The sequence below is a fragment of the Brachyistius frenatus genome, unplaced genomic scaffold (assembly GCF_029030835.1).
Source record: "Brachyistius frenatus isolate BFR_SWC_R1_liver_20210118 unplaced genomic scaffold, ASM2903083v1 Contig_19, whole genome shotgun sequence".
Lineage (NCBI taxonomy): Eukaryota > Metazoa > Chordata > Actinopteri > Embiotocidae > Brachyistius > Brachyistius frenatus.
This window is the reverse complement of record NW_027210618.1, coordinates 5,768,465-5,791,506: the sequence shown is the minus strand read 5'-3', so window position 1 is coordinate 5,791,506 and position 23,042 is coordinate 5,768,465. Positions and strand designations below refer to the sequence as shown.

Sequence of the window (23,042 nt, the reverse complement as noted above, 5' to 3'; positions counted from 1 at the left end):
GTGTGTGTGTGTGTGTGTGTGTGTGTGTGTGTGTGTGTGTGTGTGTGTGTGTAAATATATATATATATATGTGTGTAAAATATAGTATATATACTCCACAATTTATACAAGCCTTTTCCATGTAAACAGGAAGACTTATGCAATCAAAACCTAATGCTGTAATGTATCTATGATGTTACATAACATTTATGTGCAATGTTTTTCTTTTTTTATGATCATTTTGTTTTGTTTTTATTTCATGCATCATTTCATCCCAGTACTGTGTGATTTGATTTTAGAGAACATCGGCAGTAAAGCAGTTATCCTCACATGGAATAAAACCTACGCCCTGGGATTTTATAATCATGAAATATGACTCTTATTATTAGGATCCACAGTCTTGCTGGATTCATTTCATTACAAGTTGGAGGTCCATATAAACACTTGCAGCGTTGGATACAAATAAATTAGATTTTTCAAATGACATCTATGAATGGTGGATTTAGTTGATCTAGTTGCAATACATATTCTGGTCACCAGAGGTACAATTGAGCAGGACTGCTGTTGGTAGAAAAGGACGTTTTTGTGCCCTATATCTGAATTTTGATGTTTCTTATTTACAGTGCATCTGGAAAGTAGTCACAGTTCTTCACTTTTTCCACATTTTGTTATGTTACAGCCTTATTCCAAAATGGATTAAGTAATTTTTTCCCCTCAAAATTCTACACACGATACCCCATAATGCTAATGTGACAAAAGTTTTTTTGAATTTTTTTTTTGCAAATCTATTAAAAATAAAAAAACACAAAAAATCACATGTACATAAGTATTCACACTCTTTACCATGACACTCAAAATTGAGCTCAGGTGCTTCCTGTTTCCACTGATCATCCTTGAGATGTTTCTACAACTTGATTGGAGTCCACTTGTGGTAAATTCAGTTGATTGGACATGATTTGGAAAGACACACACCGTCTATATAAGGTCCCACAGTTGACATGTCAGAGCACAAACCAAGACATGAAGTCCAAAGAATCATCTGTAGACCTCTGAGACAGGATTGTATCGAGGCACAGATCTGGGGAAGGGTACAGAAACATTTCTGCAGCATTGAAGGTCCCAATGAGCACAGTGGCCTCCATCATCCGTAAATGGAAGAAGTTTGGAACCACCAGGACTCTTCATAGAGTCGGCCGCCCGGCCAAACTGAGCGATCGGGGGAGAAGGGCCTTAGTCAGGGAGGTAACCAAGAACCCGATGGTCACTCTGACAGAGATCCAACGTTGCTCTGTGAAGAGAGGAGAACCTTCCAGAAGGACAACCATCTCTGCAGCACTCCACCAAGCAGGCCTATATGGTAGAGTGGACGGACGGAAGACACTCCTCAGTAAAAGGCTCATGACAGCCCACCTGGAGTTTACCAAAAGGCACCTGAAGGACTGTCAGACCATGAGAAACTAAATTCTCTGGTCTGATGAAACAAAGATTAAACTCTTTGGCCTGAATGTCAAGCGTCATGTCTGGAGGAAACCAGGCACCGCTCATCACCTGGCCAACACCATCTCTACAGTGAAGCATGGTGGTGGCAGCATCATGCTGTGGGGATGTTTTTCAGCGGCAGGAACTGGGAGACTAGTCAGGATGGAGGGAAAGATGAATGCAGCAATGTACAGAGACATCCTTGATGAAAACCTTCTCCAGAGCGCTCTGGACCTCAGACTGGGGCGAAGGTTCATCTTCCAACAGGACAACGACCCGAAGCACACAGCCAAGTTAACAAAGGAGTGTCTTCGGGACAACTCTGTGAATGTCTTTGAGAGGCCCAGCCAGAGCCCAGACTTGAACCCGATTAAACATCTCTGGAGAGATCTGAAAATCACTGTGCACCAACGCTCCCCATCCAACCTGATGGAGCTTGAGAGGTCCTGCAAAGAAGAACGGGAGAAACTGCCCAAGAATAGGAGCCAAGCTTATAGCATCATACTCAAAAAGACTTGAGGCGGTAATTTCTGCCAAAGGTGCTTCAATAAAGTATTGAGCAAAGGCTGTGAATACTTATGTACGCATTATATTTTCATTCTTTATTTTTAATAAATTTGCAAAAATTTTAAACAAACTTTTTTCACTTTGTCATTATGGGGTATTGTGTGTAGAACTTTGAGGGGGGAAAATGTATTTAATCCATTTTGGAATAAGGCTGTAACATAACAAAATGTTGGAAAAGTGAAGTGCTGTGCATACTTTCCAGATGCACTGTACTTAAAAGTAAAAATTAAAAGTGCTTCATTACCTGGTTTGGTTACTTTACACTCTCCTGACAACCCCTTCGCTCACTCAAACACTAGGAATCAAATGATTGGAAAGTAATTTTCCTCAAGTCTGGTAAATTAATTATTGTTTTTAAAAAGGTAGAAGAAAAATGCTCTTGTATTTTTAATTCTAGCAACTTAGCTAATGCTGCCCCTCACTAGCGTAATGTTAGTATCAACTGTTAGTGAAAAAAGACATCACTTTTTTAAACTGGTGTTAGGTTGGCCTCTAAAATCAACTTTAAGCAAAACTTGGCAAAATGTCATAACTATGTGGAAATTATTATTTTATTATTTAACCACCTTTTGTTCATTGGGAATTAAAGTAACACTATGTAATTATTAATAGTTTTGTAGTTTTTCCCACTTGTCCTAGTGCCCCCCTAAATATTGAACAATATTCAGTTTCATCTAGTGTTAATAGAATACCAATTCGGCCGAACACTGAAATAATGGAAACATTCCTTGCTTTTTTTTAAAGAAGCACCAATGGTGAATAATTAAAAAGACTGATGACGTTTGAAGATGACGTTTGTGGATGGAGTTGAAACATTTCCTTTTACATGTTGCCTGCAGACCGTAGATAACGTGTTACCTGTCTTTTTAGTTGATGAGTAGTTCTTTTCACTTTCAGACAAGTTTACATGAAACATAAACTGATGACTGAAACAATGTTAAAAATATTTTTTCCAAAACATTCTTGACTGTCCTGAAGTCTTTATTTTAGGTATGAAAAACTGAGAAATGACAAAGAACCACACAGCTCATATAAAACTTGCACTAAGAGTCTGTCACACTTACTTGTCTCTGAATATTGGCCAGACCTCTCATTCATTTCTGTCTAAACCACATAGTTGAATGAAATCAGTACAAAAACCTTACATCATATATTTCATCTCACCTAATTTACAGATAAAGTCATTTGCAAATTGCATATATGGAACTGACATAAAAAACAAACAAAAAAACCCACCAATCAGCTCTTTGTATTTATTATAAACTCCTTCACAATGAAAGTAATTGTATGCCCTACTTCTGAACATTTAATTTCTAAATCAGTGTATGTGGCTATGGCCTCATATCCAATCCCATTAAAACCCTTCAAAACTAAGCAAACATCTATAAAATGAGGCACAGTGATTGGTAAAGTTGCCATGAGGGTGGATCAAAAACTGCTACCATTGTGAGTTGTAACCAGTAATCATAAAAATGTGGCCTAACTCAGGTTAACCGTACTTGTTGATCAACTCACAAGTTGATCAAGTGATAAAACTTGTAATACTTACTTAAGAGGGTTCCCCCTGTTCTGTGCACACAACTGGAGAAATCTTTGCACTTTTTGATCCAGCCTTGTTTATTCAACATTTAACATTTTCCAAAAGTCAAGTTTGTATCATGCTCGATAAAGTAGACCAAAATAGCACCGGCATGCATAAACATAAAACAGTGAACACCCATTTTTTTTTTTTTCAAATCTGGGTACGGAAACATTTAAAAAAAAACTCATCAAAAAAACTCATAAAAAATATTTAGGTTCTGTTTAGCCTATGTCCTTTTTATTTCTAAGGACATATCCAAGCGCAGTTTGTGCAGGTGTGGTCAGTCACTCAGCTGGATTCAGGCCAACCTCTGACTTTGCATCCACTAGAAAACTGAGTTCATTGCACAGAGTCTCGTGACGGTAGGCCATGCGGATTTGTGCCACATTTGTCCTCCGAATGTCGTTGCCCTCCGGTCCATCTTGGAGGTAGTTCGGACCAATGAAGTGCTTCTTCTCCTGTGGATAGGAGGGTTAAAAAGATCTACACTGAATATTGCACATACATTTATTGATGAATTTAGCAAGTTGCATGGTTTTGGTCCAGAACAAGTACGGTTAAGTTACTTTAACAGGAGAGATAGCTCAGAGAAAATGTACTATTTGAAGACAGGACTATTTTCTTCGAGTAAATATTTGGCAGATTGATAAATTTGCAACTATTTTAATATCATATGGTTTTCTAAGGAAATATACCAAACATTCCCTTGTCCAGCTTCTCAGTTGTGAGGACAACAGCAACTAATTTGAATGACAATTTGAAGAGTATAGCTTTAGTAAACGTTGATTGACCGTTTGTTGACCAACGAGTTCATTTTAAAAGTAACTGATGTTAAGAACATTACACAAGATTTCATTTGTGCCATTTTGTGGATTGGCAATATGATAAACACTGCGAGGCTATTTATATTTGTCCAATGTTAAAAATAATCTATGCTTTTAACATTCGTGGTTGTGCTGGATTACCAAGGAAATCTTTCAAGGTCAATGAGCAGGACTGCCCGGTGGAAATATTGTTTAATTATTATTATTTTTACATCAGAGTAAATAGAAGGCAGTAAAACAATGTGTTGCTCTGTCCTCTAGGTTTCTAGTTATTAAAGCACTTCATGCAACAGTGTGAGCAAAAAGAGTTTGTCGTTACCTGATGTGAGAGGCCGCTCTGCAGAACACTGTTTCTTGCAATCTCACACAAATCACAGGTGCTCAGCTTCCACAGCTGGGCTGCAATGGCATACTCCTCCATCAAGGCCTCCTAAGATGTTTGAAGAAACACTATCAATTGTTTTATCAAGAAAATAATTGGCTGGCATGTTTTATTTTCATAGCAACTTTCAGCAACAAAGCAATTGAAAGTAATTTGACTGTAAGTAAGATCTTGTTACTTGCAGATGTCTTCTAATATTTGATGTAATTCGTGATTAAAGTGATTCTCAGGAGAGGCAAATAAGCATGATCATTCTTGTTTCTGTGGTTCCGACCTTGGTGTAGTGGAACTGCATGGGATCATCGGTGGACAGAGACACACACAGGCCTTTCTGCAGAAACTCTCGCAGAGGGTTCTTGGAGTATTGCAGGAACAGGCTGTTGTTGCTCAGTGGGGACATGGCAATAGGGACCTGGGCCAGGTAGTACAGGTACTGCAACACTGGACTCTAGGGAAGACATGTAGACGCATCACAGCAATGCTGTATGTTAATTTGAGAAAATTTACTACTGTAGATCATAGGAATAATATGCAAAACTTTCATTGATATAAATATCACAAAGTACTGCCAAGTTAATGACAGCATACATGTGATTCAACTTATGGTATATCCAGTTCAGGGATGCTTTATAATTGCTAGTGGTAATAGATTTGAGGGTTTCTGTCAGCAGTTTGTTTTGAATAAACAGAATAACTATGTAATATGTATGAAACAGCATGAACTCTGACAATTTAAGAGCTGCGAGTCATGTTTAAAAGTGTGTTTATAACTGAGAGGGTATTTCCACATTTGAATGAATATTGCCTTTGTCTTTTAAATGCATTTTTCCTGTAGAGTGACAGGTTTTAGTATTGTTTGTCTTTTTCTGATATAATGTTGGCCATGAGCTACATGTGGCATGTCAAAGTGTTCCTTGCTGCTCAGTTGGAATGTGAATTTCAAGTGCTCCTTTGTGGATTCAATGTTTTGATTGCAGTAAACCAATAGGGACGATTAGTGCTGCACCTTCTTGAGGTTGAGTCCATGGGAGATGTTGTCAGCTGTCAGGAAGGCAGTGACCAAGTGGGTGATGGAGCCAGCCTCACCACAGTGGGGACGAAACTGGAAAGTGTTCAGTCCTCGCTCCCTGTAGAGAGAGACAGTTATTCTGTGTACTGCCATTACTAAAATATGTAGTATTACAGTACATGAGTTCCTTGAAGTTTCAAATTCAAATTAATCACTTGTTATTGTGTGTTTTGAACCTCTGGTACAACAGTTGACCTAAACCCTCTGTAATTGGGAGAATCACGGAGTCAATTGGTGTTCAAAGAGACTATTTGAGTAATATTACTAGTATTTTTCTTTCAGTTGAAGAATCAGTGTCAGTGTTTGTCAGGCCAGTGATTGACTTGTTTTCTATTCACCACCCACTCCCCACCAACATACTGCCAACTCCCCACCCATGTTTGCCCGAGAGACAAGAAATAATTTTTGCCCTAAAGCCATGCACATTCCAAGAAGGACTTTTCTATATCTGGCAGGCGACTTAACTTTGAGAGGTTTTTGGATTGGCATTTTCTAAAATGCTTTAATGTACAAGAGGCAGGACTTACTTGCGCAGGTTGTTGAGCACCATGATGTTGGCATACATGTAGAACAGGTAATAGCTGTAGGGAGGGTTGTCATCTGTGGTCCATGTCTCAGGCTTTGGGCTTTTGTAAGAGAACATGTGGTCACTGTGCTTGGATTCGTCATCCACGCTGTCAAATCCCGTCACCTGCACAACAGAGATAATGTGAGCACAACTGCAAAAATAATTATTACGCAACCATGCATGTTTCTCTATCAGTGCAGCAAGATGTAGATACATCTTTTACTGCTCGTCTGTTCAGTCACTAAATATCGCAGAAATGTTCTGGGTAGTTATGGATATGGCTGCGATTTCCCATTAAAAGTCTAATTTGTTACAGATGCCACTGTTCATAAAGTACTTACGTATTTCAAGAACACATGTGTCGCTTTGTGCTTTTGAGGGTTGACTGTAGCCTCAAAGAGAGGGAGGAAAATGTTCTCCAGCATCTTGGCAAAGTGTGGTACTAATTTCTTTGACCTGAAGATGTCACTGCAAGAGAGAAGGAACCAAGTCAACCCATCCTCTTTTACAAGCAACACAAATATTTTAGCATTTGTTTGCTTATTCAGAACAGCCTGTTGAGTAATGTGATTATTCCAAACCTGATTGTGAGCTTAATGAAAACTTGAGTTTGGCAATCCTGACAGGACAGAATAATGATCTGCTCAGGACTATGACTTCAACAATGTAAATTTGGAACAGACAGACAGTTTATACTAAAAATCACTCAGTTATGTAAATGGTCTACTTATAAAGCTAAGAGGATTCTGCGTTGTTGTTTTAGTGGCATGTTTAATTGGACTGAGGGCTTCTAGTGCTGAGAGGCCCCTTTTTGTCTTATCATAAAGCATGTTTCCTTTATCTCACAGATGGCTTCTGCTTTCATTGAATGCTTACTAGATCCTGGGAACTTGGATCATCCATCTCATGTTGGGTGAATGGACCTCATGCTGGATGAACCAGGTTGCAAGGCTTTCCCACTCGCTGGCAGAACGTCCGTAAATTGACAGACGAGGCTCAGCGTGCTGGTACTTACTCTCTTCCAGGTCCTTGGACACTTCCTGAAATGGTCAACAAACCACAGGAGGTTAGTGTTGTTTCTTGATAAAGTAGATGTCATTTGTAATCGAAAGTAACTGGAAGTTATCCATTTAAACCTGAGATTCATATGAATTGATAAGAAATAGTTTTTTTTACTGTATTGTTATTATTGAGCTACAGGGAGAAAAAATTTCAGGCTGGTCGTATAATAAATGAAATATAAATAATTATATACTTTACTTGGTATTTTGTTGAGCAAATAATGTGTTTGTGTGTTTGTCTGTCTGTGTTTGCTTTTATTATTATATTAAATAAACTGACGGTGGGAAGCTGTGTGATTTATGCAGACACAGTCTGCATTGAAATATGTATTCAGCCTTACATTATATTCTCACTGAAAGCAGTCAACTGAGTGAAGATATCTTAATGAGGTAGGAGCAAGCCAATGGAAAAAAAGGAAAACAAACCGGCAGGCAGAGTCACGAGCTGTAACTTGACTCTGCAAGATCAAAGTTCTCTGAGTAATTTGGCTGAAGATATTTCAGACAAACCTGATTGAAACGAGTCAATACCAGATATTAACTAGGAGATTCGTGAGAAATTATTCTGGAGACACTGGACCGGCAGAGCATGTCTCAGCCTACAGTCTATGGTCTCAGCAGAGCTGCAACACTCTGTGAGCGGGAGAGGCGGGGCTCTGTGTGTAGCTGTGTGCACACAGCTAGTGTATGTTAGAAGCCTTCATCAACACAGATATTGATGATACTCGTACTTGTCAAAAGTACATTGTCCATACTAGATTCTCATTTCAGTCGAGTACTCGTCTCATCCCTATCTACAACCTATCCGAAACCACTTATGATAAAAATGATTGTGATTAAAATCTTTGGTATATCTCCACAAAATATACCAAATATAAACCATTACACACCAAAACACCCTAGTTTGGAGGTGAGATTTTACTTTAAAGACAAAGTACAAGACCACCACAGTGTTGATTTGTAGAGATCTGTAGTTGCTGTCCCTTTTTCGATGCACTCATGGATGAACTGTTTATCTTTTACTAGTTTGTTTGATTGTTTTTATTTTATTCTTTGATCCTGGAAAAAAGTTTTCAGCTATAATTGAGTGAGCCCACATTAGGACCCTGAAGTGAAAGTACCTCAATGGAATTCAGTCATGGCTTTCATGATTTACTTGTGCTTTTTCTAATTTGGTGTTAAAATGTCCCCAGTGAAAGAGACTGTACTTGTCTCCCTGTCCCTCTTTAGTATCCTTTCTGAGTCATTGAGTTTGTTGACTTTACATTATTCCAGCAAAGCTACATCCACTGAGTAGAACGTTAATTTAACCTAATACATGAAAGCAGTTGTGCAGAGCCTTTGAGTTATATTGGTTCTTTAACTCATACTTTACCTTGATGATACGTGCAAAGTATTCTCCTTTGATGTAGTTGTCTGATTTCAGGAAAATCTCTCGCAGTTCGCTGGCCCCCACAGGGTTGTATTTTGAGTTGAACTTGTCAAACCGATGAAATGTTTGTCTTCCCTAAAAGAGAAATTTTATGTGAAAGGGTAAATGTTATATAGTGATGATCACAACATTGTTATTCCATATATTAGTTATTTTCAGATTACAAATTAACAGGTCCTTTCATGGAACACAGACAATGAAAAGGTAGAACAAACAGGCAAATTATTTGCAACAACAAATTGTTTGCCAGGCAGCACGATCGAGCTGCCTCAAGGACATTGTCTATTTGAAATGATACAAGGTAAACTTGATGTTGTGTCTTAATATTATGGCAGTAATGTCACTGTTTCAGCTTTTAATTTGTTCTTACAGCATGCACGTCCAGAGAGTCGACAGTGAGGTCGTAAGGGTCCATGTTGAGGTTTTTGAAGACTTCCTTCAGTGTGATCTTCTGGCTGCCTTTATCCAACACAATGCGATCGGCCTCTTTCTGGTATGTGGCCTTTATAAATTTTAGCAGATGCTTCTGGTTCATGCAAGCAGCGGCGTGTATATGTGTGTCCACCTGTGTTTGACATAAAGCAAACAATGACAGTGTGCATGACTATTGGACATGTTACAATTCATCCATAAACATGGGTTTATTTAGACAGAGTGCACTTAGGTTAGGTATAACTTGTACTGTAGTGTGACAGCTCTACAGCCCAAGGTCTCAGGTTAAAGCAGTGTCAGCAGATGCATTGTCTGCGATCCTTTTATTATTTTTACTTATTCATTGTTTGCATACTGTACTAAATGGGAAAATACCAACCAACCTTTCTAACGTTGTAGAAGTCTCTGTGTGGAACACATTTCAGCTCTTTTAGCTCTGCCATTTCATTCATCATTTCATGAAGGTAGAATTTGGAGGCCAAGAAGTTCAACCGTCTGTGACAGTAGGTTTTCCTGGGAGGCAAAACATTTCACGTTGGAAAATGTAACAAATGCCATTTTAGACTGCCCTGTATGGTAACCCGTCCCCCAAAACACACACACAGACACACACAGAGTTCGGGACGGGAAATTATTTACACTATCTGGTGACATATAAAAAAAACAACTCTGTAAGATGTTTATTGTATCAATTGTATACTTACGTTGGGCCGTCAGCTATCATTGCTAGTACATGACTCAGGTCTATCGCAAATGTCTCTAGGTCAGGGTAAGGCAGACTGTGTGGTTGCTGTTGTTTCAGGGCCTCTGCATTGTCATAAACATGAACGATGCCATCCTTCATCTGCAGCTCATAGTTGAGATCCTCAGGAATACCCTCCATGGAGTATGGGTCCTCTCCTTCATGAGGAAAAGGCCATATATCTAGATAAACAAGGTCAATAAAACAAGATATGAGGATTCTTTGCAATAGGAGTTATTGACACAAACAAATATCATGAAAGATTTAATAATTGTGTATTATAATCAATATCTTGCAATGGTATAATTTTTTAATTGAAAACTTGAACAAATCTGAGGAACTCAAGAGGGTGATTAATTAAAAAGCCTTTAATCAGTCATGGATATTCAATCACAGTAAAAAAAAAAAACACATGTCTATGTATCATTTTTAGTGACATGTATAATCACTATAAACCAATGTTGATCATAAGGAGGGACGAGAGGCTTTATCCCATTTCTTGAAAAAGAGACAACCAGAACAGATTACTGCTGCCTTTATCTTGCAGAATGGACTTTAGATAATAATGTCTTCCTGTTTCAGAATCAATTTTATAAACAGAAAACAGATACAGCAATTGGAGCATGTTTTGCACCTAATTATTATAATGTGTTTATGGGTCTTTGGGAAGAACAGTGTGTGTATTCGCACATAAATGCTTATCTAGATAAGATTATATGGTGGGGCAGATACATAAATGACATTCTTCTACTGTGGTCTGGGACAGAGGCAGAACTTCTTCAGTTCCACTCATATTTAAACAACACTAATAGTAACTTGAAGCTCAGTCTAGAGTTTTATTTAATTGAAATTAATTTTCTTGATTTAAAGATTTCTAAAGATGACAACAGCATCCTACATACTTCCATATTCAGAAAATCAACAGACATCAATACCTTACACCCTACCGCACACCTAAGGGCAATTTGTAGAATCACCAATTAACCTGAGATGCATGTCTTTGGATGGTGGGAGGAAGCTGGAGTAGAGAGAACATGCAAACTCCACACAGAAAGGCCCAGGCCGGGATTCAAACACAGAACATTTTTGCTGCTAACCACTGCACCACTGTGCTGCCCATTAACAGCTTATAATAAAGCAAAATGGGTCACTATAGAACAGTGACTGGCACACAAGCAAAAGCAACCACAGTGCTCAGATCGAGTGTATTTTGTAACACAATGCAGCAGTGAAGCAAACAGAATCAAAGTAATCATCACAAAAAACTGGGACATATTGAAAAATGACAGATTTCTTCGAGAAGTACTTCCAGCTACCCTCATCATCTGCTTCAGAAGCTTCCCAACCCTGAATGACAAACTAGTAAAAAACCCATATTGAACCTATGCAACAGAAAACTTGGTTGACCACAAGAATAGGTAACCACAAGTGTGGAAATTGTAATCATTGCTGTAATATGACGAATACCAACTGCTTTACTGAGATAACATCAGGCCTAAAGTATAATAGAAAGTCATTTATAAACTCCAATACATCGTATGTTGTTTACTGGCTGCTTCTACATTGGAAGAACAAAACATAAACTGAATGCCAGACTGGCTGAACATAAACATGCAATCAGAACTGGCAACCCACAATACCCAATGGCTTTACATTACAAAGAGGCTGGCCACAGAAACTGTAATTAATTTATGATATCAGGTATAGAGCATGTAGAAAACTCTGTGAGGGGTGGCGGCAGTTAAAAACGCTCTTACAAAGGTAATCATTTTAGACCCGCACATCCAAAGCTACGCAATACCCCGGGTTTGAATGGAGAACTTGATTTGCGAGGGGGATCTAACTGAGAAGCAGAAGCATTACTGTGCACTACACATATAAACCTACAGTGGAGATTATTATTAATTAAACATGAGAATATTTATGTGTGCTAAATCTTTGACAAAATATTATTGCAGTAGTTGTTTCAATTGCTTTAGTTAGGCACTTTTGTTACAGTTTACATTTATTTAATTTTTTTTTTATGTGGAAATGTGTGGAGCCGCTTTTGGATTGAACTCGTACATCTGAGAGTATAATCACGGTTAGTTGAGCTGCACTTGTTCAGGTTTAGCATGAAAGCACATAACCTTTAGTGTTCACAAGGGTTAAAGATTAGATTGCAAAATATACACTTTGCAGGAGTATTAACCGGTACAGTTTTTGCATTGAGAAAAAAGGGGAAGTTTTGTAAATGCCCTGACCTGGTAAGACCTCATCCTCCTCCTTCCACTTCTCATTTTCAGCGTTGCGTAGGAAACAGGCGGTGGTCCTGTTGAAGCGGTGATAGGCCAGCTTGGAGTACTTCTCTCGGATGAACAGTGCTGTAAGGACACTCTTGGCTGCTTGCTCATAATCCTCAACTGTGATCTGCATACAACATGGAGATGTTTTCAACCGTTACAAAGCTGTCATTTCAAGTGGTTACATGTAGTTATTAATATAAGACTTTTGTAAATGTCTTTTATCAGCATGGCAAAAACAAAGTCTGACCTAACATACCCTTTAACAATTGCAATACTCATTTTAAATCATGGTACACAGTAAATTGCATGCTCCCTCTGGTGTTGTCAGCTGAAAGGCACCTCAGCATAGCAGCGCTTCAGCAACACTGGCTGTTGACAGTAGATTTCAACAAACTCTCAGTGTTTTCTGACAGTGGTTAGTGTACAGAAGAGGAACTTTGGAGCATCTCTTCTGATGACACTCATCAGCCAAAGTGTTTTCTTACCCCCTTAATGGTACAAATCTAAAAGTCAATCCTCCATTTAGATGTATGGTGTGAATTGAAAACTGCACTTTCACTGGGCCTCTTTCTACTATGGCTGCAGACAGTCTCGTTATCAGGAGATAATGGTTGTTATTTTCGTCCAACTACTTCATCAGTGGATGGTTCCATTTTGATTCCAGGGAGATGTGTTGCAACTGTTGTTCACATTATGTGTAGTTGTACATTAACATGTGGAGCGTTCATATTGTTTACCCCTGCACAGTAATCCCCACTGATGGTAACTCTCTGGAAGTCTAGGAAGCTATCAGGGAGACCAGGATCAGGTGAGGCTGGAGAGAGCACCGGTGGAACCCCAGACAGGGCCTTGTCCCTGGCAATGGGTATCTGCAAAGATACTGACTGTGAACGCTTCAACATGAAGTTCTTCTTCCTAGTGACACACAAGAAGGGACAGGTATTACTCTCCTGCCTAAGTTCCACTTTAAAAAACAATTTTGATGTTGGTTGGTGATTTATGATCAAAGGCTGGCCATAAAGAGAGGCATCTTTTATGAAAAGCATTTGTCCATTTCCTACCTCTTAGCAGACTCCTGAGACTGCTGCTCAGCTAGCTCTCTTTGCAGCGCCCTCTCCCTGTCTTCATGCAGACCTATGGGACAGTCCTCCGCCACCGTAAACAGTGCCAAAGCATCCTTGGTGTCTTCCTCCTTCAGGGCAGAGGCGTACACCTTCTCTGCTATCAGGCGCACCCTCTCATCCACCTCACTCATTGACATTCTGGGGAAAAGCCGTGGCATTTCTAAAGAAGTCGAGAAAGATTTGAGTTTCAGTGAGTCTCTTTTTTTCTTCCCAGTTAAAGTTATTTTTTTTTAGAAAGTTTGTCATAATTCCTACACAGCAAATTCACATCTTTGGAATAAACTCTCTCTTCAAATCAATTATTTTTGCTTGTGTGGCCGGGCAGATACCCAGGACCCAGGGAGGAAGGGAGGAGAGGCTATAAAGGGAGACAGGAAGCTCACCTGGGCCTCTTTCCTGCACATCTGAGCTCAAGCCTCCCTTTGTGGTGATTTTGGTAGGCTCCCTTTGTTTTAAATTGTTTGTTGAAAAACATGCTTTTACTAGATGCACTCTGCCTTTTAGTTTTTTAGACAAAATAAAAGATGTATTAATCAATTGTCTTTTTAACATATTAACTTGGCCTCTTTTTTATAAGTAGTCTCCAGGCACCTGCATGCTTCCAACTGAGGGGAAGGGCTTTGTTTCAGGCCTGGAAGGTATTTGCTTTTGTTTTTAAAATGTGGTTGTAAAGTTTCTTTTGTATATTAATTTTTTTGTTTGTTTCTTTAGTTCTTTTACCAGACACTTCTGAGAAGCCAGCCACCGTTCTTTTTTTTCCCACCATTTGTTAGGTTTTAGTTGGTTTTAAATACAAAATTGTTTGGGCCGTTTGTTGTTTCATTTCTGCCAGGGAGAACAAAATGGTGGCAGTCTTCATGCATGTTTTGTTTGAGTTCTTTTAAGTTTCAGCATATTGTAGTGCTGTGAAATAGTTTGTTTTGGCTCCAATTAGTTTGTTTTGCAGTGGTGTTTATTTGTTGTATACCTTACTTTCCACCAGTCTCCCTGTCAGTGCAGTTTCAACTCGCATTCTTTATTTCTTTGGTTGTTCATTTATGGTTAATTTGATTTTGTTGTTGTTGTATTAAACAGGTATTTCAACCCCTTCATCTTTCCCTGTGTTTTAGTTGGATTATCCAGTCAACTGGAGATATGTTTTATTTTGTATAAAGTAATAAAGCTCGCATCTTGGTCTACATCAGTCTCGGTTCCAGTTTATTCTGGCCCCTCTCGATATTATCACCTGGTCACACGTGTACATGTGAGATCATCGAATACACTCTCAGGCAGAATGAAAGTAACTCTTTTCTTGGAGTTGAAATTTCATCACACTATAAAGGTTTTAGGTAAGACTGACAAGATAACATAATGGTTACAATTTTATATTCAACTATTGGATGCAGTGTTCAACAATTGATGCTGCATGAAACCTATGTGTGACAAGTTGCAATCTGACCAATGTTTTGTTGTGACTGTGATTGATATATATATTGCATTCTTACCTTGTACACTTATGGTTTTGAATGATAGCCCCATTTTATTTATCATTATGTATTCATTGAAATATTAATAGACATCACGTTTTAACAAAAATATTATATATAAATCTAAGTGATGGGCTGAAATATAACTTCAGCCCATCACTTAGATTTAATTTGGTTGCTTTATTCTGAAAAGTTACAAAGACATAACTAAGGAATCCTGGGAAATGCTGATACAGCAACAAAGCTGCTCAGTTAACACTGGGAGTAGTGTTGAATCATGCTCCTCAATGCTCAGCGAATGAACTCCAAAATATTACCCCACCAAAGTGTCTCCCTGAACACAAGTTTTAGTCTAACTTAGAAAATAAACTCCCAAAATCAAACTCTTTGTTTAACTCCAGGATATTTCACTCCAGAAATCTGCTGTGTACTACGCAATGATATCAGTAATAAGAGACGATTTTGGGCAGGGAGCTTTATTTCATATACGCATACAGTCAGTGCTGGATAAAGGATCAAATAACAGAAATTGCATGCTTCTTCTGTTTTGATATTGTGCTCACAGCAGTCATCAGTAGTAGTTATTGAAGTACATTTTGCTTGTAGTGATTTTAGAATTAGAGTAAGTTGCTGACATGTAACATTTCACTTCATAAATATGATGAAATATGGCAGCACATAAAGAAGAGATAATATTATGTTAGAGAAGGCAATAAATTGTAATACCAGGAAGATGAACTTCAGAACTATGAATGAGTTTAAAGTGTTGGGTGTTTGGCAGTACCTCATCTAAACTGACACCAGTAAACATGTCTGAAATTGCTGACTCATGTTTCAGTTCTTGCTAAACAGTTTGGTAAAATGTCAGGTAAGTTACAGTAAACACATTTAATTACTGGCCTGAGTGTCCTAGACTGGTAGTGTGACCTCATCTGCTGGGGAGAAGGGGTCATCCTTTGGAAGACCACACAACACTGACAACAGTATGTCAAACATGGAAAAAAAATGTTTTTTTAAAGATCTTGCTTCCACAGTTGGCTGTTTGTTTATGCACCCTGATGATTGACAGGATTGTGATTTTTCTAGCTTTTACTGTAAATGGAAAGGAAACGGCTGACCCTCTGCTGGTTTTGGAACTGCAGCTATGAGCATTCCATCATTTTGGTTCTCCAGACTTTTTGATGGGAAAAGTTATGTTTATTTGTATTGACCCGACTCTCTCACACACCCGTGGCAGTAGCTCTGGTGCTATTTTTAAACTAAAACCCTGTGAATGTGTATTTTGATCAGATGAGATGAAAGACAGCACAGTTGTTTTGTTTAAATAGCTTTGCCTGCTTGCCAAATCCCTCTGGTGTGAAACTACTGTTGCTATCCATCATCCCATCAGTGGTTAAGTTGTTTGGCTATTCTGATCACCATGTCATCATTATCACTAATAATTATCAATGGTTCGGTGTATGTAACTTGGGCAATTCCAGAGTCAATCCACGTGGAGTTTTTTTAATCAAAAAGCTCAAGACAAGATATGCCGTACCACTGTATCACATAACCAACCTCTCAGCTGTTGACAGCATCCAAATGAGTTTACATGCAACTCTATCTGTTTAAAAACTTTTTGTAATCTTGGCGCCTTTGCAGATGACACCTTTAACACTTTTAACACTGGCACACTTTGCAGCCTGTTCCTTGGCTATTACAGTTTGGAAGCTATCATTTTCAGGAAACCTCCCAGCACATGCACATGTATACTCTCTCTACTGGAACAGCTGAGCAGCCTCTTGGGTGACCTTGACCTATATCTCCCAACTATAGAAAGGTGACATGCACAGGGCAGTCTGCTTATGCTGGGAATGTCTATTATCATTGGTAATACAATTTCTATGTTTTGCTCCTCTTTATTTTGCAATATGATATCTAAAATCACAATATACATCAGTAACAGATCTCAATATTTCACAATAATCCCTGTTTTAGCTGTCGTTTTGATGGCTAAAAGCTGGTAAAACATGATATATCAGAAAGCAAATCCCACTGCATTTTTCCCTATGACAGTAGCCATTAAATAAACCTCTGTACAATTCGTAGCTGTCATCACATCGCATCTTAGTGTCACTTTACAGTTTTATAATGAGCAGAAGTAGCTTCTTACCTTCTGTTGTGATTTGGGCCATGTTTGGCTCTCAGTTTCTACCTGTTAAATCAAGTTCTTCAGCTTTCATGTGTCTGCTTCTGTCTCTTATAGACCTTCTAGCTTTTAGCTCCGGCTCCACTGTTTTCATATGTCTGGCACTAGCACTCAATGTCAGGTCTCACGGAACACTTCTAAGTGTCGCTGAAACCTCTTAAAACTGTTACGACTCTCCTCAGGTCTGGTGTCTCTATCTTTCTATGATGTCTCTTGTGCTGTTTCTGTGGTCCACTGCCTGTATGTATAATGCAGCTGCTGGTTGTTGTTGTCTTGAGTGTCCTTCTCTATCTCTATTTTAGGGTGTTCAGAGCGTCATGGTAACATGCTGATCCAAGCTGGTGTGTCACAACTGGCAGCTAACATGCGATTTGTGAAATGGAGCAATAAGGAGGGAACAAACATGTTATTATTATTATTATTATTTGAATTGTTTTTTTTTTCAAGAATACATTATTAAGGAATAGAAAACAGTTCCTCCCTTGATAAGATTACGAATATGAAAATACATATTTGCATGGACATCTGAAAACAATTCACCATGCTTTCAGCAGTAAACATTGTCATATACAGTAACAATGTTTACTGCTGAGAGCTGGCAAGAATTCATGAATGAGAAACTTAACTAATTTAATTTTATACAGGATTAACAGAAACCCAGCTCAGTAAATGCCTAATTATGCTTCTAATGGGGGTCATTCATGCTTGCATGTGTATGGCAAAGCCTAAACAGGGGGCAGTGGAAGTAAAGGTCATTACTCAACCGACAGCAAAATATGTATAAACACATTGGTTCAAACTGGAAAACTCAAAGGTATGCGTAGAATTAAAAGAAAATAGTAATGCCTGTTTTCTCACTGAGAAAAAAATAACATATAAGCTGCAGATTGGCTGTCACTTGGTAATGAAATTAGAGTTCAGTGCAAAACCGCTTGATCCTGTTCATGTGGTTGTTGCAGAATCATATGTCGACACAGCTACTGCCCCAGGCTTTAGGTGCAGTTCTGTCATACTTCCTCCTTTGATCACTGCTCTTGCTTTGAGCTGCCAGGAGTGTATACAGTACAGTGAGCCAAATTTACAGCCTCATTTACTGTTTCATTGTTCTTGCCTGCAAGCCTAAACAGCTACAGTTGCAGCTGGCAGCAGACAATGCATGTGATTTAGAATTGCACCTGTGCATCTTTTTGCTTGTACTAATTTGATGAAAAAAGGGCAAAGTCATTGTTTGTCTTCATATCGTGTTGCCAAGAGATGAGTTTAGCACTGTAATAAGTGGAACAAAAAGATTAGGTGGAGTTATACAGTTAAATCCTTGTCCAGTCCCACTGAGAGAGGTGGATTTGTGTATCAACATGTGTGATGAACTGTGTTGTAATTGCATTTTAATAAATGTGCCTTTAATCAGAACAGAAACTGTTGTTCTGTACTACAATGCATCTGTGCTTGGGATGCTGTGTGTAACAGCAAAATTAATCATTACCTTATATATATATATATATGTGTATATATATATATATATATATATAGTAACCTGTGTGCTACAATGATTGTGTAACTTTCCAGCAGACCTGAAGCACATTTTATTTGTGCGTGAGAAGCTTGCTCAGCTATGTCTAGTGAAGTGGGAAACAAAACATTATCACGGTCGAAGATCTCCCTGTTCTATGTTTTTGACGACATGTTTTCGGTTATAAATGTGTGACTGTATCTGTATATGGGGTCAGACTCACGAGTCTGTCCTTTCAGGTGAGCTATACTGACTCTGTAATTCTTTGATTTGTGAGTCATGGTTCTTTAATATTTTTATAGTGATATTCTTATATTATCTTGTTTTATTTCATTTACAAAAGACAGTTCTTTGTATCATTGTTTATCTGTTCATTTCTCACTGGAAATACATAATTTCCACAACACTGTGTTTGTCCTACATGGGAGTATTTACTGTACTTACCTTTACCAAAGCATGATGTCGACTGCTGCTTAGAAAGGGGCGTGTCCCTTCTCTTCATTTTGATTTGACCTAGAAGAAACAAAGTTTTAATTAACTACAGACTGCTATTCTTTAGTTCAGTGGTGCTACGGTAACTCAGAGGTGAAGTCTGATTAGTTTAGAGTGTAACGACAGTATCAAGTCAGAAAATATATGACCCTCCCCGTGTGACCCAGTACTTATTGCGTAATACTTTGGCGTGCCCAAGTAACATGTTTTAACAATCTCTCACGATATTTTTCGCGTTACCTTGCAATACGCTCTCCTTTGCCATTCACTCTGAGCCATGTGTCTGTGTGCTATCAGCTGCTCTGGCCCTAATGAACAGTATTGTGTTGGTCCATTCCAGCTATAACAGGCTATAAAGGAAACACTCTGCAGATATTAGATATTATATTAGAGACAATGTCCACGTTGTGATGCATTTAGTGCTCATTCATTTTAAAAGGCCGATATCCGACAGTATCCAGCTTCTTGTTGTGAGCAGAGCTGCAGCTGCTCTGCCCACTCTGATAGGTGACACTGTGGCTGTGCGGTTATTGTTTAGACTTTGCTGCTGATGCAGTTCAGTCTGTAGTGTTATGATATGTCTAGGTGTTATTATTTGAATCTGTGATGCTTCTATGACAGTATGTGTTACAACTATTAAAAACTAACGTGTCAGCTGTTATCGTAACAACTAAAGTATGAAGTTAGCTTCTGATTCGTAGCTTCTGACTGGGTGCTTCAGGGGAAGGTTAAGGGAAATGACTTTGAGATCTGATCTACACAGTTTATGATAGTCTAGGTTTGACTTGTCTAAGTATAGTGATTTTCGATCTGGACCAAGGATCAATGTGGTCTCAGATGTGTGAAAGGCAGTGTAATGTCCCTGTGATTCGTGGTGATTTATGAAACCAGAAAGTAGAAGTAGAAGACAAACCTGGCAGCCTGTTCAAAAAGTTTTACAAGTACATTAAATGCTGTGGTGGTCTTGGAATATCATTTTTTTGTTTGTTTGTTTCTGTCCAAAGCCAAATGTACCCACAGCACAAGGTTGAACCATTGAGCACTTTTGCATATCTGCTCGTTTGCATATCTAAAGGCTCTGCACTGACGTACAGGATCAGCGTACTCAAAACATTAATGTGAACAAGTTTGTTTATATTTGGATATAAAAATAAATTTAAATGCATTTTTTTTTTTTTTTAAATTAACACAACAATGGCAGCTGAGGTAGCATGAGGGTTTTGAAGGTGTTATCGTGGACTTTATCTTGTGCCTAAAAGTTGTATCGTCTTACAATAGCTGTCTGTCCCAGTTTGGATATGAATCAATTAATCAATCTGACAAATGAATGCCTGAGAAATGTATTGTAAACATGAGGACTCCATTTATACCTGTTGTTAATGTTCAGAAAATCTGAAGAGTTTATCCGGGAAAGGAAAAACAAATGTTAATACAAGTTGCAAATGCACACACAACCAATTAGGATTCGATCAGCTGGATCGTAAGGTGGTCAAGTTTGATTTGTAATTGGCTAGGTATGATTGCAATCTGTACAGCAGGACCACATCAGTAAGAAAAAAATGGCCCACCTATCTCTACCTCTCCTGGGTTAATTTAAGTAAGTCAGCTTGTTGCATTAGAGCCCATACAGAAACATGGCTTCCTTTGACATGGTAAAATGCAGCGACAATTGTTGAGAATAAAAAAAAACTGCAAGTGTGATCTAGATGCTAAATGCATTTTAATGCCATTCTAAATGCAAAGATGAATGCATTGGATGTCATTATCTAGATAATATATCCAATTATAGATGTCATTTGCAGAGAGCACAGGGAGTGATAATACCATCACTTTCTGTGTTGACTTCTCCAGCCAATAGGGCAGCAGTAAATCGAGTAAATATCTATGATCATGCAATTAGCCACTCTTTTAATGTTTTGAAATATGACAAATGGCCAAACATTGCTTATATAACAACCAAAATTATGGCTGCCTGAACTTATTTAAATAAAAAAATTCTACTGTATATTATAATCGTAACTTGAACTGTTCAGCTCAGTATAAGGCCATTTCTTGTGCTTATTTTTTACTAGTGTCATTCTAAGATGCTTCTTGGTTCGTCCATGTTTGGCACTATAAGAATGACGATATACAGTTGTACATTAGAGGAAGTGTGAACTAAGTATGGTCAAAGAGATAACAGAGCCCCTGACTTTTCCTCCAACACCACAATGACACAATGTTTGTGTCTTATACTGAAATCTCTTGAGAAATACTAGATGGATTGCCATGACATTTGATGCAAGCACCTACAAGACCCACATCACATGCAACGTTGCAAAGATCCTGGAGAGTTAAGCTCGCCTGTAAATACTCCACTTGAAAGAAACAAAGAGGCTAGGTGACTCATAAAATGTAAACAAAGTTTTAGCTGCAACCAAATAGTTCAACAAGCAGACACAAGTATAAACTGTAGTCTGGTAGTGCAAAAGAGTGATGGCAGAAGTGTTTTTTGGGGAAACAGATGAGTAAATGTTTTAGCTTGCAATTTTTTTTTTTTCTACCACAATTCCTGTCTGCTTAAACATAACCAAATGCGTTAGGTGCATAAATTAACTGTTGTTATTACATTTGTTAAACCATACAGAAAGTGTTGGCCAGCAGTTTAATGCTACAAACAAGTAAAACAACATGAATATGATCCATCTGATTGTTTATAAAGTCATTTCCACGTCATTTATCTTCACAAGAAAAGGTTTGCATCGCAGACTTGCGGTTCAGTTTTCCAGCACATGTTGTTCATTGCATGTTAAACAGTGTACAAGTTACCCGAGACACTCCTATTCACACCTGTGGGAAATATTTAGTCTCTGGTGTACCTGACCTGGCTTGTCTTTGGGCACAAGGAAACAAGAGCAAGAACACACCCATTCCAGCATGAATAGAATATGCAGTACAAACACGGACAGAAAGAGCAGCGGCTCCGAATAGAAAACCCTAAACTTCTGGGTGTGAGACAGTAGTTTTAACCACTGCTCAAAACTGTGACTCCTCAGTTTTATACAGTGAAAAAAATGTCTTTGACTATGTCCAAAAAACTACAACTTACAACTTACAATATTTGAATTCCTCTATTCTAATACCTGTAGATGCATGTGAAACTGCAAAACAAGCTGGACAGAAAAGCAGTTTCTATGAATGTGCATCTTTACTCTAGAATATGTGATCTGTATTGACTTCGTAGGTAAATTGCAGCTGTAAACAGATACCACCATGCAAAGTAGGGCAGGAAGTAGAACAAATACAGGAAGTGATTATAAAGAGAATAGCATAAAGTTAAATCTAGAAAAAGTGATTTAAAAAAAAGAAAGAAATTCAAGCACAGAGAACCGCGTTGACAGCAATTTACTTACTGTTTGCAGAGTTGTGCACAATGTTAAAACCTCTTGGGGCTGTAGAGACCCTCAAGTGTCATAGGACAGAAGTCTTGTTAGTGCAGCCTCTTGCAGACACACAGCTGGTTTACTCTTCCACTGCCAGTCTCAAGTGTAAAGGGTGAACAATTTAAATCCATGAAGTTACAACCCTTAAAAGGAGTTTCAGGAAGTGATCTGCAAAAGTGTAGCCCTCGCAATAGAGGAAATGCTGAAGGAAGCTCGTATTAGTACCAACTCTTACCTCTCACTTTTTCAAGAACATGGAAACTATTGTTTAGACCACACCCCTCTTTGTTTATACAGGATGTACATGTAGTTCATCAGGCTGGCATATTGCTGTCTCCTTTGTCCTATGATTGGACAAAAAATGGGCATGTAGTTCTGTGTCTCAGAGTATTTACAGATAAGTAGAATGCATGTCTAAAATAGGGCGAGTGACTTCTT

At 38.4% G+C, this 23,042-nt stretch overlaps 1 protein-coding gene across 4 annotated transcripts; it reads right to left on the bottom strand.

Moving 5' to 3' along the window:
* Window positions 1–3,624: 3,624 nt before the first annotated feature.
* On the bottom strand, window positions 3,625–22,757 carry ampd3b (adenosine monophosphate deaminase 3b). Of its 4 annotated transcripts, none has more exons than XM_069695461.1 (16): window positions 22,575–22,757; window positions 19,135–19,203; window positions 13,464–13,686; window positions 13,140–13,317; window positions 12,361–12,526; window positions 10,080–10,299; window positions 9,759–9,888; window positions 9,314–9,508; window positions 8,887–9,018; window positions 7,327–7,490; window positions 6,792–6,918; window positions 6,410–6,573; window positions 5,820–5,940; window positions 5,088–5,261; window positions 4,751–4,861; window positions 3,625–4,065 (listed from the first exon to the last, which is right to left on the bottom strand). In XM_069695461.1, exons 2-16 carry the CDS (start codon window positions 19,190–19,192, stop codon window positions 3,892–3,894), a joined length of 2,337 nt encoding a protein of 778 aa, XP_069551562.1. In that variant the 5' UTR covers window positions 19,193–19,203; window positions 22,575–22,757; the 3' UTR covers window positions 3,625–3,891. The 4 variants fall into 4 exon arrangements, with proteins under 4 accessions (XP_069551562.1, XP_069551563.1, XP_069551564.1 ...); XM_069695462.1 differs by lacking the exon at window positions 22,575–22,757 and adding an exon at window positions 19,423–19,428; XM_069695463.1 differs by lacking the exons at window positions 19,135–19,203; window positions 22,575–22,757 and adding an exon at window positions 17,145–17,586.
* Window positions 22,758–23,042: the final 285 nt, after the last annotated feature.